At 42.8% G+C, this 19446-nt stretch overlaps 1 protein-coding gene across 4 annotated transcripts in view; it reads right to left on the reverse strand.

Moving 5' to 3' along the window:
* Positions 1 to 11444: 11444 nt before the first annotated feature.
* The window catches only part of LOC147009270 (uncharacterized), an 85640-nt gene continuing 77638 nt past the window's right edge, over positions 11445 to 19446 (reverse strand). Inside the window, exons 6-9 of one of the 4 annotated variants that reach the window (XM_085862051.1) lie at positions 18933 to 19270; positions 15294 to 15454; positions 15064 to 15126; positions 11445 to 13449 (exon numbers count right to left, since the gene is read on the reverse strand). In XM_085862051.1, the coding sequence (XP_085718177.1) occupies positions 15380 to 15454; positions 18933 to 19270 (413 nt within the window). In that variant the 3' untranslated portion in view covers positions 11445 to 13449; positions 15064 to 15126; positions 15294 to 15379. The remainder of the gene's footprint in view (positions 13450 to 15063; positions 15127 to 15293; positions 15455 to 18932; positions 19271 to 19446) is intronic. The other 3 variants (XM_085862050.1, XM_085862053.1, XM_085862052.1) reach the window with 3 other exon arrangements.

Raw genomic sequence — 19446 nt, forward strand, 5'->3', positions numbered from 1 at the left:
GGGATAAATGGTGGGAGAAAGATGAGAGGGGAGATTTTGAGAGAGGTGAGAGGGAGGCTTGGAGGGAGAAGAGTGGGATTGTTACTTTGAGGGTGAGGAGTGAGAAGAGTGTGATGGTTGCTTTGAGAGTGAGGGGTGAGTTGGCACTGAAGTTGGAAAAAAAAGAATGGTTGATGGAAAGCGAACATTCATAGCAAACTGGGGTTTTTTTTTTAAGTTTTAGGTCAGAGATGCGATTTTACACAATTCTTGATGGATGCAATAAAGGCGAATTCAGAGAATGGAGGGAAGAAATGCTGTAACAGTTGGATTTTTTAGGCAAGGTATGAAGGAAAGGTCGAATTGAGAGCAGTCTGTTTAATTGGCAGAAGAGTAGTGTATGATGATACAGTAAAGAGTACCACACGTGTGAAAGAGGAAGATGAAGCATTATAAGAGATAGTTTTTGTTATTATTATTGTTTGAGAGAGTTCAACAGATTAGGTCATCGAAGTGTTGTAGAAAAAAAAAATCGAGGAAGAAGAAGAGAAGAAGAGGAGATGAAGAAGAAGAAGAAGAAGAAGAAGAAGAAGAAGAAGAAGAAGAAGAAGAAGAAGAAGAAGAAGAAGAATCGAGAGTTGTGAGTGAGGAAGGAGAAAGGTCGCGTTTTGTTTTTTTAATTTAAGATAAGAAATAGAGTGATTAGTTGGGAGGGATGGGGGACGTTAGGAAAGTGGGGAAGATAGAAATTGAAGGTAATGGGGAGAAAAAACAAAACACGATCGTACACCGAGGGGAACCGGTAGGCCTCAAGCCTCAAGGGTAGGCCTCAAGCACACGGTAAGACACGGTCGAAAAATCTCACAAAATAGCACGATTTTTGAAACAAAACCGAACTAGGAACACACAGTAACATGTAAGTGAGAAAATAAACAGTTAAAACGGGACAGATAACGACTGGAAACTTAACTCTGAGATCGTCAGCAGAGAGCCCTGAAGGAGACCTGTCGACACTCCAAACCCGGAACCGGAATTTACTTTCTTTTCCGTTACCTATTTTGTTGGGAATCCATCCACGACCAGGTGAGCACCCAGGGGTATTACCCCTGTTTTATGCCTCCGCCGACTTATGTTTGCAAGTTGTATGTCCGTCCAACTAATTGCAACCGCTTATCCGATTGACATGAATTTTTCATCATTGGTGCGACTACTCATGGAGAATGTTCTAATGATAATTATGACGTCATAGGTCATGTGGTGTGGCAGTCATGTTGGAAAAAAAGGAAAAACTTTGGATCTCCGTATCTCCGAAACCGCTCCATGGAAAAAAAATTGAAACGTGGCACGTGTAAAGCAATCATCATGGGAATAAGTGTTGTTTTTTGATGACGTCATAGATGGCTTTGCTATGACATCATAATTGCATACGTGGAACACTGATCAGTATGAAAATTTTTGAGGGTCATCTTGGGCTAAGTTGTATGGTGGGGGGGGGGGGTATAGATGATGTCTTCGGAAACGTGCTGTGGCAGCCATATTGCTTTTAACGTAAAAACATTCAAAAATCTTCTTCTCTGAAACGGCTAAACAGATAGAGCCGAAACCTTACAGGTATGATCGCTTATCTAATGAGGAACAAAAAGTTATCCAACTATGACGTCATAGGTCACATGGTTTGGGAGCTATGATTTAAAAAAAAGAATAAACCTTTACAAATCATACTCTCCAGAACGACTTGACAGATTGAGGGAAACTTCACCTACATGTTCCCCAAGTCTTGAGGATAACAGGGTGTTCACGAATAATTAATGTCACATTGTCTGGCAGCCATATTGAATTCAACAGAAATCTATAAAAAAACAAACAACAATTATCTCTTCAACCGCTTCATCAATCGACGTGAAACGTCACAATTATGATCCAGTAGTCATGGGGAAAATATGTTTTAAATTTCAACGCATCGTCTGGCAGCCAGAATTATTTAATATTTTGAATCTGGGCTCAGAGATTTAAATAAAACTTGGTACAAGTATGTTTTATGATGCAATATTGTGGGCAGAGGTATATCTAGCAACGTCGCCCCGTTGAAGAGTGCCTTTCTAGTTTATTATTGTCATTACCCGAGTGAGAGGAGAGGGTATGGTATTGCATTTGGGTCAGTTTGTTTTTTACTCTGCGAAATCAAAGGGTCCCAAATACGGTATGTCCCCGAAGGGGGTGCACTGGGGCCTTTGCTGTTCGTGCTGTTTATCATAGATACACCAGATGGGCTCATAAACTCTGTGTGTATTTTTGCTGATGACACAAAAATCATTTGTAAAACACAAATGGTACGCAAAGTATTACCAGGCATTGTAAAGACCAGGATGATGTCAAGAATATTGATAATGATGACAGGAATTATGATGACGATGTCAATAATGACATTATTGGTTCGCCTGGTCTGTGATTCTGTCTGTCTGTTTATTACTTGCAAAAATCGAAGATTATTTTTCAAATATATTGGTTGGTCTTGTGCGTTATTCTGTCTGTCTGTCAGATAAAGCCAGATTAGATCTGCGACTTGCTACAGGTGCCATGTAAACCTGTACCAATCTGTTTCATGATCGGGTTGTCAGCGACTAAACCGTGTCCCCCACCAGGTTGAGGAGAGTTATGGATATTGACACCCAGCAGAATTAAAAACAAAACCTGTCAAAGGGCGGAAGAGCTCCTTGTGAGCCAACGGCCATTCATGTCAAGTGCCCAACTGTGTCTGCGGATGTCCTCCTGCATTTGGGTTCCATCTTTTTTAAAGGAGGTTGGTGGCAGGATTTGCAATCCGGCCTCCGTGAAACACTTCACTCCGCAAAATCCAGAAACGCAAAGAAAACTGAAAACCAATTCCGTGGGAGTACCTCCTGTGTTGCTGCCCATCACAGTGCAGTTCACCGGATGACCGAATTGGGGCAAAGCCTTCAGGAATCCCATTCTTTGATAAGAGGAAAAACAAGGGGGAAAATTCCTGGGTCAGATTGCTGTGGTGTGTGGCGGAGTGGTGCTGAGGTGTCGTCCGCTAGATGGCGGTCTCCTTGTCTCCTTGGGTTAACCTGAAGAGGTCCCTTCAGGTGGATACCTCGAATGTCCCATCCCTAAGAGAGGATAATCACATGTCTCTGTTATCATCTGAGCTCCATCATTTGAACATCGGTATTGCAGCACACTCTGAGGTTTTGAGACCAGTTAGTGGTGAGATCATGGCAGGTGGTTACTCCTCCTATTCGTCTGACCATTCTGACTCTGATGTTTGCTATGCCCAAGGAGTTGCTGTAGCTGTGTCCAATAAGCTGACTCCCATGATAATTGAGGTAACACCGGTCAATGAACATATTATGAGACAAAAGATTTGGCACGCTTGGGTGTCGTTTCCATGGTCTCTGGATATGCTCCGACTGAGGTGAGTGATCTCACCATGAAGGACGCATTCTTTGCCGTGCTCGAGTTTGTGGTTGATCAGTGTCCCAGGTGAGATACTCTTTTCGTCTTGGGAAATTTCAAAGCATCGACTGACACTGATAGGGATGCTTATGAGACATGTGTTGGTTCCCATGGGTCTGGAACTGTGAACGAGAAGAGCACCATGTTCCTTGACTTTGCAGTAGTGTACTGAGGGTGGCTAGTATATGGTTTGAGCACTCACAGGCTCATCGCTGGACTTGGTATTCCAATGCTGGTGATGTGGCAAGGGAGATTGACCATGTTTTCGTTGATGGTAACTGTAGGATGACCCAGAACTGCAGGGTCTATCAAAGTGCTCAGTTCCTCAATACCAACCACATGCTTGTTGTCGCAACTCTGAAGTTGCAGCTTAAATCTGGGAGAATGGTACCATCCCAGCCTCGTCTGCATGTTGGTAAGCTGAAGGATGAGAATGTAGCTGAGGAGTTTGCGAACAGGCTGAGTGGGTATTTGGGGGGGGGGGGTCTGGGTGCTTTGGGGAATCCTGAAGAGTTGTGGAGTGCCTTCAAGACTACCATCCTTGATGTTGCCGATGGATGTCTTGGAACTCAACGTAGGGCAAAAAAGAATTTTGTCTCTCAAGGGACATTGAATAACATTGACCAGAGTCATAGGGCCAAGCTCAATGGCAGGGAGTTGAAGTGGAAAACTGTACCTGCACCGAGGGTGGACAAGGAGGCCGATGTGCAAGAAATCTGTGAGTGGGTTGAGCATCACCTGTGGTCAAGTGATTCTCATCCTGCTTACAGGGCAATTTGTGCATTGTGTTCTTCCAAGCCAGTCCCTCAGTGTGCTGCAGTTAGAGCAGAGGGAGGTGGGCTCGTGAAAGAGGAATGAGAAGTGAAGGCCCGCTGGGACAGTAATTTGAGTAGCTGTACCAACCAAGCTGACCCACCAGCTGTTGAGTTGATGTCAGGGGTGTTACTATTCCAACTGCTGACCCTCCAATCAACTGTGGTCCACCTTTGTTTGTGGAAACACAGGCTGCGGTGAACCGGTTGAAATGGGGTAAAGCTCCAGGGATCTGTGGCATCCATGCTGAACTTCTCAAGGCTGGTGGAAATGCTGTACTCATGTCGTTGCACACAGTTCTGTGCTCTGTTTGGAACACAGGCATCATCTCAACTGACTGGAAGAAGAGCCTCGTTGTCCCTCTCTACAAAGGGAAGGGTGATCACCAGGAGTGCAACAACTACCGAGTGGTGAAGCTGCTCTCAGTGCCGGGCAAGGTCTTTGCTTGGATAATTCTTGATAGGGTTCACCACCATCTGCTTGAGCACCAGCGTCCAGAGCAGTCAGGCTTCACACCAAAGAGGTCAACGATTGACCATATCCTTGCTCTTCGGGTTTTCTCCGAACACAAATGAGAATTTCAGCAGGGACTGCATGTAACTTATGTTGATCGATGGAAAGCTTTCAATTCAGTGAATTGGGATGCCCACTGGAGGATTGTCAGTCTTTGTGGGATGCCACCAAAACTGATTAATGTGATGTCTGAACTACACTCTGATACTGAAAGTGCTGTGAGATGTGGTTGTTACATCTCTGACTTATTTCCAGTTGTTACTGGAGTTTGTCAGGGATGTGTGCAGGCCCCCACACTTTTCAGCACTTGTAGGGACTGGATTTTTTAGCGATCAAGCTGCAGTGCATCGTTTGGGAGTGTCAAGATCTCTGACCTTGATTTTGCAGATGATGCAGTCGTCTTTGAGGACACTCTGGATATCCTGTTGGGGCCCCTTGAGGTGCTGAATGAGGAGTCTGAGCCACTTGGGATTATGGGTTTCCTTGGTCAAAACTAAGATCCAGGCTTTCAATGGCATATTGGATGTTGCTATCTTGTCGGTACCTATTTGTGGTGAGGAAATTGATGTCACGGAGAGATTCACTTACCTTGGCAGTGATATTCATGTCTCTGCTGGCTTGAGCCAGAGGTCAATAGATGTCTCGATCTGGCCTGAGGAGTCATGGATTCACTGTATCATGAGGCTCCTTTGGTACGAGATCTCTTCGATAATCCTTGGCCATCACTGGTCGGACTTTGTGTCCAACAAGCGGTTGCTGAGACTCAAATGAGATTTGTTACCTGTATACCCCGTGAGCGTCAGCTGTGGCTGTATGGACATGTGGCTCGTTCTCCTGACGCTGATCCTGCTCACCAGATTCTCTCACCGAGGGAGCCGAGGGAGTGTACGAGGTCAATGGGCCGACCACGTTCCACATGGTTGCAGTAGGTTGACCAGGATATCAAAGAGATGGGGATGGGCCAGGCATTTGCCTGGGGGATGGCCAGGAGGCACCTGGACTACTGGCAGAAAGTGGAAGCAGCAACGCGCTGCTCCGCCCGGCATATGCTCCCATACCTGACCCTGTTGACCCCCTTCGGGCCAGAGTCTTTTTTTAATGCCATGAACAAACTTTGTAACATACATGGTGATGAACATTGTGGTAAAGATTAATCGAAATCCTATGTTTAGTTTTAGAGAAATTGAAAGTATTTGTGGACGGACAGATTGACAGACGGACAGACGGACGACATGCGATCCTATAAGCTACCCAGAACTAAATTCCAGGTGAGCTAATATATATATATATATATATATATATATATATATATATATATATATATATATATATATATATATATATATATATATATATATATATATATATATATATCGGGGTCTGAGGGGGTTTACGGAATTGGGTATTTGCTTTCTTCTCAGAAACGACACAATTCTGATGACATTTCACCACAACCTTCATCAACTGTGATGTACCAAAGTTTGTTCATGGAATTAAAAATAAAAATCCATAGGTATTTACTTTCTTCTCCGTTACATATTTTGTGGGTCATCCATGCCAAACAGTGGTTCCCTGGTTATATTGTCCAGCCAGAACCAGGTAAGTGCCCAGGGGTATTGCCCCTAGGTTTTTTCATTAATTTGTAAAAACATTTTTTCACTTTGTCATGGGGTATTTTGTGTAGATCGGTGAGAATTTATATTCAGGCTGTAACAACAAAATGTGACAAAAGTCAAGGGGTGTGAATACTTTCTGAAGATGCTGTGTGTCGTGTAATTATATATATATATATATATATATATATATATATATATATATATATATATATATATATATATATATATATATATATATATATATGTTGGAGCAAGTGTTTGTGATAATGTGTTTCTGTATTTCCACTCTTCACTCACTGATTGAGCAGCTGACCTGACGCCACCCACAATTATAACTTGAAATACTTAACCGAAAGTTCCCAGACGACCCAAAAGACCCAAACGATCCCGAGGACCCAAAAGACTGAAAAGACCTCGAAAATCCAATGGATCCCCCTCTCCCCCAAGACCCAAAATACCCCAAAGACTATTAAAGATCCAAAAGCTCCAAAAGACACGAAGATACCCCAAAGACTGTTAAAGACACAAAAAGCCCTGAAGACCCACAAGACCCCAAGGATGGCCAACTCTAGGAAGAGTCTGGGTAGTTCCATATCCTTTCCATTTCCCATTGATGGAGCTCACTGTGCTCTTGGGAACTTTGAACATTAGAAATTGTTTTATCCCCTTCCCCAGATCTATGCCTCCTCACAAGACTATCTCGGAGTGCTATAGACAGTACCTTGGACTTCATGATAGAGTTTCTGATCTAACATTCACTGTCAACTGTGGGACTTTATATAGAAGGGTGTATTTCTTTCTCAATCATGTCCAATCTGTTGAATTGGCCACAGGTGGACTCCAATGAACTTGGAGAGGCATCTCAAGGATGATCAAAGGAAATTAGATGCACCTAAGCTTCGGCCATGGGCCAGATATGGCCACAGTGCACTACAAATATGTAGTATATTTGACATTATATGAATTTTATTGCAGGTACAGACTATTTAATGATAGTGAGAAACGGTATTAATTACCTTTTATTTTTCGAAAATATCAAGTAACTAAAAGTAACCTTTTATTTTTCGAAAATATCAAGTTTCTCTTCGCCATGTTCCCCGTCCCATCCCCATCCCTCTCCCTTCCACCGTTCACCTAATGTGTCTGTTCCCCACTGTTTTGTCCCTTCCACTCCCGCCCCTCTTGTCTCATGCCTCCTCGCTGTGAGTTGTGTGTTAGCTATCATACGAGCCTCGACCAAGGTATACAAAAAAAATAAAAACTTATGAAAATATACAACGTTATCACACAATAAGCATCAAATGGGTATTCAGATAAATAATGTTTTCAATCAACCACATTTTGACGAAATACACGTTTGTGGTCAATCTTATGGAACATTACTTCACAAACTATTACCATGATTGCAGAAAATTAGTTATAATACCACACAAAATATTATTTAATAGTATAGTTTGAAAGCAACCAAAAAAAAAAATCTAAGATGGCCACCATCAGCATCACCAAACTACAAGATATTTCATTGCACATAAACATTTCCAGTCTATATCTCCATAATCCGGATCATGTCAGTTACTTATAATACAAGGATATTTTATGTGCAGTATTTCATTATCCTTCATATTTCTTCCAATATTCATCCATCATATTGTTACGAATCTGGCAGCCATTTGCACTCAACAGCCAGAGTCCCCGCAGTTCAGTTGTTTCGATAAGTATGTGTTTATAGTTCGGGCCCCGTCCCTATGTTTAATGAGTGATTAAGTGTATGTGCGCTGCGAGTTTTTTTTTTAGTTAGTTTTCTACATCAATCAACTTCACACCACGGCGCCATAACCCACGAGTTCGAGTTCTACCCTCAGGAGAGCCAGAAAACAACATCTTTCTCATCTCAAGTCTGAACTCTCAAACCTCTCTCCCTCCTCAAAATCCTGGTGGCGTTTAATCAAATCTGTTTCTGGTGTATGTTCCCCCTCCATCCCCTCCCTTACCTCAAATGGCCGCACTGCTAATTCCACACGTGATAAAGCTGAATGTCTAAACTCGGTGTTTGCAGCTAAATCTTGTGTCCCAAACCCATCACTATCTCTACCCACTTTACCCAGTCGCACCCAACTGTCCCTGGACTCTGTATCCTTTTCTCCTGACAAGGTGGAGAGCTTGCTTTCAAACCTCGAGTCAGATTCTGCAACCGGTCCAGACGGCATCAGCCCACGTGTCCTCAAAGCCTGCTCTTCTGCTCTTGCTCACCCTCTCTCTGTTCTATTCACCCTCTCATTTTCCCAAGGTCATCTGCCATCTGCTTGGAAATCTGCTAACATCACTGCCCTGCATAAAAGGTGCAAAAACAGATCCTGTAACTATAGACCAATCAGCCTTCTCCCAATCATCAGCAAGGTTATGGAATCCATCATCCCTTCAAACATGAAATCCTTTCTCTTCTCCAATGGCTTGATTTCCACAAATTAATGTAGTTTTAGACCAGAGCACTCTACCCTAGATATGCTGCTACTGCTCTCCCATCAATGGATGGAGGTCCTCAATGCCAGACAGGAAATCCGAGCCGTATCCCTGGACATATCACGTGCTTTTGACACAGTCTGGCACCCTGCCCTACTCACCAAACTCTCTGCCCATGGTATTCAAGGCCATCTCCACTCATGGCTCGCAGACTTCCTCTCCTGTCGCAGTCAACGTGTGGCCCTAAATGGAGTTCTTTCATCCCCTCTTCCTGTGCAGGCTGGAGTTCCTCAAGGTAGCGTTCTGGGCCCTGTTCTTTTTCTGGTTTTCATCAATGATCTCTCGGACTCTCTGGAAAATCCTCTATTTCTCTTTGCCGATGACTCAACCCTCTGCCGTACTATCTGTCATCCCTCAGACCGGCAAGCAGCAGCTTCTTCGCTCACTGCAGATCTGGATAAAATCACAAACTGGTCCAACACGTGGAACATGTCTTTCAATCCAGACAAATCTCACACTCTCACTATGTCTCTTCGAAAGGACCGTTTACAAAACCCCCTCATCCACTTTCTCAACAATCCTCTGGAAGAAGTCTTTTCTTTCAAGCTTCTGGGTCTCACTATCTGCCATGACCTTTCCTGGGAAAGTCACATTTCCAACCTTGCCTCAAAAGGCATTCGCCGAATGGGAATCCTCGTCGTGCAAAGTCCTTCCTCAGGCCCTCTTGAGCTCCTGACCACTTACAAAGCTTTTGTCCGTAGCCTGATGGAGTACTGCTCTCCCCTCTGGGCTGGTGCTCCTGCCTCCCACCTTTCTCGGCTTCACGCTGTCGAAACCAGGGCTTTAAGATCATTGGCATCTCCCGCAATGAAGCTGAGTCTTTGGGCCTCTCACTCAATCACCGCAGGTTGGTCGGTGGTCTTTCTGTCTTCTACACGACTCCTCTCCAGCCCCCCCCCCCTGCTCTCTCTGCGATTTGTCCCAACCACATTTCCACAGGGCGCTCAAGGTCCGCCAACAACCCCTTCTGGTAAAACTACCAGAATCACGAATCACTTCTCATCTTCACTCTTTCATTCCTCTTTTTTCCCGCCTTTGGAATAAACTTCCTCACTCTATTCTTTCCCATTCTTCCCTTCAGGCTTTCAAAACAGCTGTTCACCACCACCTCTTATCTTCCCCCACCCAAATCCTCGATCTTTTCTACCCCCGACACTCCACCCAAGCCCACTTCCTTCAATTCTCCTGCTTTCCTTCCTGAAAGTCCCTTTAATGTCCATCTTCCCCTCGCCATGTTCCCCGTCCCATCCCCATCCCTCTCCCTTCCACAGTTCACCTGTGTCTGTTCCCCAATGTTTTGTCCCTTCCACTCCCGCCCCTCTTGTCTCATGCCTCCTTGCTGTGAGTTGTGTGTTAGCTCTCATACGAGCCTCGACCAAGGTATACAAAAAAAAAAAAAAAAAAAAAAAAAAAAAAGGCTACGGACGTGGGCGGAGCCCTCTTGCCTCAGGGCCGACTCCGCCCCAGCCAGATGGAAGTTCCCCTCATCTAATCAGGGGTGAGATCACCTCAGGGCCAACCCCGCCCCAGCCAGATGGGATGTTCGCCCCGTCCAATGAGGGGAGGACACCGATCGCCCGACGCCCACCAACCAATCCAGAGGCGAGTTACCTCAGAGCGGATCCCTTCACCCACATGGGGGGGGGGAGGAGTATAAGAAAGGTGGTCGTGTCGGGGGTCGGGGCTCTTTGGTGGTCGATGGTCATGGTGGTGCTCGTGTCGTCGATCGTCATTCGTGGCTTCGAGTCCCACCGTGGTGGGTTGTGTTGGAGCGCTCGAGCTGGGAATCCCCGTTCCCGTCCACGGACTCCGACTCGCATATAAAACTGCACGAGGCGGCCAGGTACCCGGCCAGACTCTGGCCCTCAGATTGCTTTACGTCCTGAGCTGAAGGGTCGAATAAAGACCCACGAGGTCCATTTCTTTTTGGGTGTGTGTGTCTGTCTGTAAGTAGAACTGTTTAAGTGATTCCGTTGTACATTTGCCTGCATCTTTATTTGAGATTAAGTCTGCTCTGTGTTTCCCTCCCTCTTACATTGTAATAAATAACTGTTAAATGTTCCAGTTCGTTGTCTGTGCTTTCTTTCATTGACACAGTATGGTTCGGGTTTGAGAGTCAGGAAGGCCGATTGTGCCGTAAATTGTCATTCGGGCCGGCGCGGCTTTAGTAATTCCCGCTCGGTTACGCTGGATCTGAGTTGGTAACAGCGACTCGGTTCAGACAAAGTCGGCCGAGGGTGTGGCTTCACCGGTAGATGGCGTGGGTACTTAGGTAAATTGGAATTAGACAATTAACCGTACCCCACGCCGTCAAAATATTGGCGTCCACGGTCCACTAAGGGACCCGTGACCTTCGTAGTTATTCGAAGGTTACGACCTTCAATTTCGGTGTTCGGTGGGAGACGGCCCAACTGCTCCATCCAGCGGTCGTCCTCGCCACCGCACCCGGCACCACAACAATATTTCCAAACATACATCCACAACTTACAGTGCCCATGCAGACTGCAGAAAGCATACGTTTCAGAGTGAATAAAATAGTGTTTATATTTGCATTATATTGAATACAATATTCACGGAACTAAATCACATAACCAAATGCTTCATAACCTTCTCTTAAGCCTTCGTAACCATCTCAAACATGGTAAGTATTTAAATACAACATATATTCTAAACAATTCAAAACAGAAGTATACTCCAATAGAAATGAATGTTCCTGTCGTTAACGTGAATTGCAACTAATCCTACTCATTGTCAGACTCTGAGCTGTCTCCATGAAGATGGTCCGATTCGTCTGGAATGTCCGAGTCCGAGTCATTGATGTTCGCTGAATCTTCAGCGATGTCTGCCAACTGCTGGTGCAGGACCCCTCCCTCGTCCTTCCTTGAACTGGATGGAATTTCCACGCGTACTCCATGATCCTCTGCTTTCCCTTCAGTGTCCTGGTAAAATAATGCCATGTGCAGTGTGGATAGAGCCCATTCCCGTGAGGTTGTTCAATAACTGGTAAAAGTTGTCGAATTCAGAATGGAACACGGAGGGCACATTTGGAGACTGAATGATTTGTGTTGTTAACAAACTGGATGCTTCTGCTACAGCCTCAGCAAAGGAAGTTTCCAGTTCCAACGAGAACGAGTAGCTTTCTGAGTGTCCCATTCGATTAAGGAGGGTGACCAATTTCTCGCTCCTGAACAAGTGGCGCAGTGTCATGCATATCAACATGTGCTTAGGAAGTTTCCATTGGCTTTTGGTTGCTGCACGGCATATATCTTGTCCTATCGAATTCACAAGTCGATTTGCTTTGGCTGTGTGAGGAGTTGGTCTGCCTGATATGACGTAACTCAGAAATTTCTCCAGTTGTGATGGGATGATGTCTGTCATGTTTCCTAGATCCTGGGCTGATGGAGGCCATTTCAAGGCCTCTGCTTTAGCGAAGCTGTCAAGGATCATTCCATGCAGATATCTACCAGATTCTTGGACCATATCAAGAGAACCAAGTTCATATGCACATCTTACCACGTCACTTGTGCCACTGTCTGCATTGTAGACTATGTAAATTTGGAAGTTTCCTGTGCGGTGTAATCTACAGAATGCCAATGAGTCCTTGTACTTCTCATGTTTCTCGAACTTAGCTTTAAGGTTTTCCCCACGGAAGTTGGGATTGGCGAAATCCGTATGCTGTAGGCTGCCGATATAAATGCTGGAAAGCTCTGACAGTTTGATCATGTGTTTGCCTCGAATGATATATCTTTCTATGACTTTCTGAACTTCTGCAAAGACCTGAATGTGTGCTTGTGCCAGGTTTGCTTGTCTCTCCTTGTCCTCTGTGCTTGTACTCCTCCATTTCTCTGGATTCTGCGTGTAGATAACCCGGCAGGATTTGTGATACTTCGCTTCTGCAGCAAACAAATCATGACCTCTTATCCGTGTGAGTAATTTCTCGTCACATTTTTCAGCTGCTTCTAAAAACTGTTCGCCATCCGTCACACTCAAACTGGCTTAAGCCTTCAGTGGTGTGTGTCCCTTTGATCTTGACCTTTCGTCTCCCCTTTGAGTTACAGAAGATGCAATCAGATGAAAACAGTACCTTGTCCCTTGATGAATTCCTCCAACTTAACTTGGAGCATGATGGAGAAGATGGATCTGAAGGAGTGGAGAGGCGACTGAGGTTCATGGTAAATGGTTGATAGCATTCTCTGTGATATCCGTGACACTCAGTCAGGGAATCTGGTATTATGTCACAGGTACTCGTCATACGTTGGACTGATCCATGTGGTTGCGCCAGTCTCTTGTCTCGGATCTCCTTCAACCTTGCTAGTCGGGCTGTGGAATCCTTGGTTGTGGATAATAGCACCATCGGGCGATATTGTAACCCAGGGATGTGCATAATGCATTCGTGCTCCAATCGGGACTTCGAGCCTCCATGGCTATCATCTTTCCGGCGCTTGGGAGGTGGGTCTTCTCGCTCCTGGCCGCCTTCTGCTGCTTGCTGGTCAGACATCAGTTGACTATGTTGTGCACAGCTAGTACGAACCTGAAAATAGAAGGAAACAGGACTTGAAACTTCATATTTTCATTTGGTGTAATTTAGTGCAATGTTGTATCACATTCTTAAATATTTCTGATTTGGACTGGAATCTATAACTTAATTACCTTACTTAATTAAAACTTATCAGTAGTCATACCATGAGAAAGAAAATACATCTTAACTAACCTGTTATCTTCAGTTGAACATTCAACATTAATGTTTTGGAAATAAATCTTAAATAATATGTAAACAAATATCGACTGTGACGACTCGCTTTCCGTTCAGGATACGGCCCATTCCAACACCGACACCATTCCTGTATGTCTCATATTTCAAGAAATATAAGGAAATTAAAACCGTTTCTCACTATCTTTAAATAGTCTGTACCTGTAATAAAATTCAAATAATGTCAAATATATTCATTGAGGAATAGGGAGTGTTGATTTTGTGTTTATATTCGAAAGATAGGGAATATATATTCAAATGTATATAATTTCATTTAGATTTAATGTACAACACTGTGAGACATATACAGATGATCAGAATGCAATTATCTTCGATTTGATGTATCATACATGCATATTGGATACGATTTGGGCCTTCTGCATGCCATTTTGATTCGACGCAAATCGATAAAAGTATAATTTTAGGGTACCCCTATTCAAAAGGTCAAAACAGGTAGTACATCCCAAAATTTTCAATGTTAACATTCATATTCGTGTTCAGTATATCCAGGAGATTCTGAAAAACATAGGTTTGCTGGGAGGTGGAGGGAGGGGGGTGCACGGTGGCCATATCTGGCCCATGGCCTACTCAATTTGGAGTGTCATAGCAAAGGAGTTGAATACTTGACACAAGACATTTCAGCTTTTAATTTGGAAAAACTTCCAAAAAAAAAACTTTCAAATTTCACTTTGTCATTATTGGGTATTTTGTGAAGATTGGTGACAAAATTTTTCATATAATGCATTTTAAATTCAGGCTGTAACACAAAATATGAAAAAGTCAAGGGGTGTAAATCCTTTCTGAAGGCACTATATAACCAAAAAACATTTCAAAGGCTTGACTCAAGTGTTGTGTACCCTGATTTGGTGCTGTTCATCTCTTCATCTTCTTTGGTGCTATTTACTCTTTTGTAGGGTTTTTGTCTAGTCTCAATAGCATGACGTGTGATAAATAGAATGGAAATTCGGTAGAGTGCAGACCTCTGCCAAACTGAACAGTTTACGTTTTGTATCCAACTGATAAGGTCGGGATGTACATATTTAACAATATTTAACCAATTCGTGCTCATCACACAACCAACCTGTCAATAAAATGTCATCTGATATCCATTCATAACCTTTTGAGATATCCTGTTCACAGACAAACAGACAGACAGAAAGACAAACAGACGTGGATGAAAACATAACCTCCCTCCACAGTCAGTGGTGGAGGTCATCAGCATTAACATCGCACCGCACCAACACAATGCCAACAGTCACTCGTAAATAAACGATGACTGTCTGATCGAGATCAACCAGAAACTTGAGTGAGCTCAACAAACAAATATAGAGTTCCTATTTTATTATATAGAATAACTACAAAGAACGACAACATGATGATTGTTATCGTTCAAACCTTTGTCGAGCGAGGAGGACTGGTCCAGAAACTCAGACTCCACCTTAACAGCCACAATATAATCTGAAAATAAAACATCGTACTCAAACTCAATTTTGGTCAAGATCGATGAGAAACCTCAGTTAGCAAACTGGAAGGGCGCTCAGTAGAACGCATATCTCCGCCACACATTTCCTAATCCAGTGGAACATATCGGGTCCAATAACTTTTTGAGATATCATGTTTTCTACCTTTTTTGGCCCCATCTCTCAATGGTGAAGAATCAGTTGAAAATTCTAGTAGTCGGTTCCGTATTCTGATCTTCACCAAAATCTGATCAGTTTGGCCTCGTCACACACCCAACCTGCCCTCCAAATTTCATCTGGATCCGTCCACAACTTTTTGAGATATCCTGCACACAAACAGACAAAGAGAGGTGAAAAAATAACCTCCTTCCACTTTCAGTGGCAGAGGTAATAAAAATAATATTGTATGCTTGTTTTATTGCATAAACAATTACATATAACAATAAAAAGAGCAAGCAGAGATTGTAGACCCTCACTGTAGACTGTAAACTGTGGACAAAATTGCAGCTCGTCGGAAACATAGATTGTTCTCGGAAACACAAAGCAAAAGTTAAAAAGACCCTTCCCATGTCTTCCCCCCCTCGAGATTGCCAAGGGTAGAGTGTTCCATGAACTCTCTCATTCATGTTTATGATTCATTTTCCTCAGGTCTTCAGCTGATTGACTTAATCAGTCATTTCCTTAATTGTCTTTGGATGCATATTTGTGGACTTTGTTACCATGGTGATCTTTGTATCCTTATTCCACTTTAGAAGATTATACTTTTGACCTTTTCAATTGGTCCACAAAACATTTTCATTTTGTGTTTCCACACTCCCTCATGCATCGAATATAATATGTAAGAGAGCATGGTCTTGTTTTGCATGGAATAGCTCATTTCTTTTTAACTTCTTCTGTTCATCTGGAGCCTACTTTGTCCTGGTTTTGCAGCTAGGTGGAACCTCTTTCGCGTTTTTCTTGGGATGGTTCAATGTCTGACAGTGAGGTTAACATATTCTTCTTTCCTGGTTAAACTACAATCTTTACTCTTCTTGGCACACATTCGAGCTGCTCCATGTGAATACGCCCATATGGCTCAGTCTTGGAGAGATCTATGTCTTTTTATCATTTTGTTTTTGTTGTTGTGGTAACCAGTCACTGATGAGCATGCTTTGCTCAAAGATTCAGACATATCCTTCCCCAAGGAGCCCTGACGTCCAGGCTGTTTCTCAGAGACCACAGATGGTACTCTGTGGAGTTGTAAAAGTTAAATGCCAAAATCCCTCTTCCTCTCGTTGGTTGTAATCTCCATTTGTGGGTTCCATAAGGTTGAACGAAGACCTCCCAGGACACAAAGTATCCACCTCCTCAGTATTGCATCACAGTTCAAGCACCAAGTTGTGAAGTTTTCCTGGTCCTATATCTTTGTTCCAAGGGTTCATTTCACAATTATCAATGAATGCCAGACAGCCTCCAAATGTATTTTGTTTATAGTAATATTCCTCCATAAAGATTTCAAAATCTCAGTGAGGTTCTTTTTTATTACTCGTTTTCAACAATTATTGAAGTTTTCTTTTCGGATATGCTTGTGGATTACTCTGCATAGATTGTTGCATCTCTGTAAGTGCACCTATTCTAACATGTTTCTCGACGTCCTGAGAAGAGGTGATGGTGCTTTCTGTTTCTACCCTGCAGAACTTACACATCAGATGGAATCAATCCTGTCATCCTCTTGAAGCCATTTATATCGTGTCGATAATTTTTTTTGATGTTATCCATGCCAGTTAAATTAACCTCTTCTGAGCAACTCAATTGACCCTTTTTAGTCTATCCCCAATCAGTGTCGATCTTTTTTTTTTAATATTCCTGCTCTTCTGTCATTCTCCCAATTGGAAATATTTGTCGAAATTTTGTTTTCTCCTTTTAATTTGTCTTCTTTGCAATCATTGGGGCTGCGTTTGTTGCCATTTCAAGTTCAAATGTGGCATTTTCTATTCGCATCTGTCCTTGCAAAGTTTTTGTAACGCGAGTTAGAGATGCGTTTCGGACTTGTTGGCTAAGAGTTTGTGAACAAATTGGATTTGGAAGTCTAATGAACTTTTCACGTACTCAACTAACCCTACACTCATCAACCTCTGCACTTGATTGAGCTCCATCACGCCGACACCTCCTTCTCATCTCGGCAGGTACATTCTTGGGATGAACTGGTTTTATGGAACATCTTATGGATAGAGAGGAGTTTCCTTGTTTTCGTATCTAGAATGTTTATTTACAATTGTGGCAAGTTTACTCTCTTGTTGGTTGTTTTCTGCATTTGTGGGTTTCAGAAGTGGAGAGGAAGTTCTCCCAGAATTCAAAATCTCCACCTCATTTTTGGTAAGGGATCATGATTCACGAACCAAACTGTGAAACCTCGTTCTCATAGCCTCGTTCCAAGGATTCTTTTCAAAATCTTCGCTGAACCTCTGACGTCCTCCACTTGTACCTCGTTTGTAGAGATATTCCCAGGAATTATTTTACGTACTCAGAGTTTTCCTTATCATTCCTGTGGCTCCAACGATCACTGGTATAATTTCAGATTTCTTTAATTTATTTCCAAGTCCTCTTGACCTCATTTTTCAGATCCTGGAATTTGGTCATTTTCCTTATTTCTGTGGCATTTAGTCCGAAGTCATTGGGAACTGAGACTTTGATCAAAAATGCAGTTTTTTTCCTTTTTGTGTTTGAGCACAATGTCCGAACGCAATGCTTTGTTTGCAATGTTCACACTTGACGGGATCATCTTGTCACACGTGAGCAGATGTTTCTTTTTGAGGATCGCCTCTGGTTTGTGTTTCCATGATTGTTCTGGGACCGGGATGTTGAAATGTTCACAGATGTGCTGGTGGATTACTCTGCAGATGCCGTCATGTCTTTCTGTGTACAGCTGTTCTAACATGAGTTTTTAACACCCCGAAAGGAGGTGGCTGGTACCTTCTGTTTCTTCCCAACAAAATCTGTATATGTCCAATTGACTCAATCCCACCATTTTCATATAAGCATTCGTGTAATGCCCTTGGTCTTGGGCATTGATAATGACTTGTTCTCCATCCTAACTAATTTGGCCTCTTCTTAGCCATTCCAAAGAGCCTTCCTTGTTGATCCCTGTCCTATCAAGCACATTTTAAATCTTCCTGCTCTTTTGTCATTCTCCCATTTGTAAGAGTATATCTGCTGATATTTCTTTTTGAATTGTCCTTTTTTTTTCTTTGCAATCATTGGGAATGTGTTTGTTTCTGTTTCATATTCCTGTGTAGTATCCATAATTTGCACGTCTTTGGACTTCTCTGCTGTGTGTACTTTTTCATGTTTCCTTAAATGTGATGACTGAATAAAGGCTTTCATGCACAAAGAGCACTTGTAAGGCTTGTCTCATGTGTGTGTTCTTTGATGTGTCCTCAAATCTGATGATCGAATAAAGGCTTTTGGACAGAAATAGCACTTGCAAGGCTTCTCACCTGTGTGTGTTCTTTGATGTTTCCTGAAATTTGATGTGTGAATAAAGGCTTTTGGACACAAAGAACACTTGTAAGGCTTCTCACCTGTGTGTGTTCTTTGATGAATGTACAAATCTGATGAGCGAGCAAACCACTTCCTACAAATAGAACACTTGAACGGCTTTTCACCTGTGTGCGTTCTTTGATGATTCCTTAAATGTAATGAGTGAGCAAAGACTGTAGGACATAAGGAACACTTGTATGGCTTCTCTCTTGTGTGTGCTCTTTGATGTTTTCTTAAATGTGATGATTCAATAAAGGCTTTTGGACAAAAATAACACTTCTGTACCTTCTCACGTACGGTGCGTGTTCTTTGATGAATGTGTAAATCTGTTGAATGAACAAACTCCTTGCTGCAAATAGAACGATTGAATGGCTTCTCACCCATATGGATTGTTTGATGTACTTTTAAAGATGACAACCTTGTGAATGATTTGACACACACAGAACATTTGTGTGGTCTCTGACTTCCTTGGAAATTCTTGATGGTGTCTTTACAACATTTATAAGACACGCTGCTAAATGTATCAGTTTCTTGAGTAACCGTCAGCATCATGTGATGATTGAAAGCTTGTGCGTTGAACAACTGGGAATGGTTGGAACAAGAATCCAGTTTCATTTGTTTCTCTGTAAAGACAAGTCACATCATCACATCATCATCCTGACAAAAATACAATCAAAGACAAAAATAATAATTCATCATCTTGTCCATATTTGAAAAGTATGTCACAATTAATTTAAAAACTCCATACTAGTACAGGCATTTTAGCAGAAATATTTGGTCAACCTCCCACAAATTGCAA

The sequence above is a fragment of the Eptatretus burgeri genome, chromosome 17, assembly GCF_056783735.1.
Source record: "Eptatretus burgeri isolate ZD-2024b chromosome 17, Ebu_testis_v1, whole genome shotgun sequence".
Classification (NCBI taxonomy): Eukaryota; Metazoa; Chordata; class Myxini; order Myxiniformes; family Myxinidae; genus Eptatretus; species Eptatretus burgeri.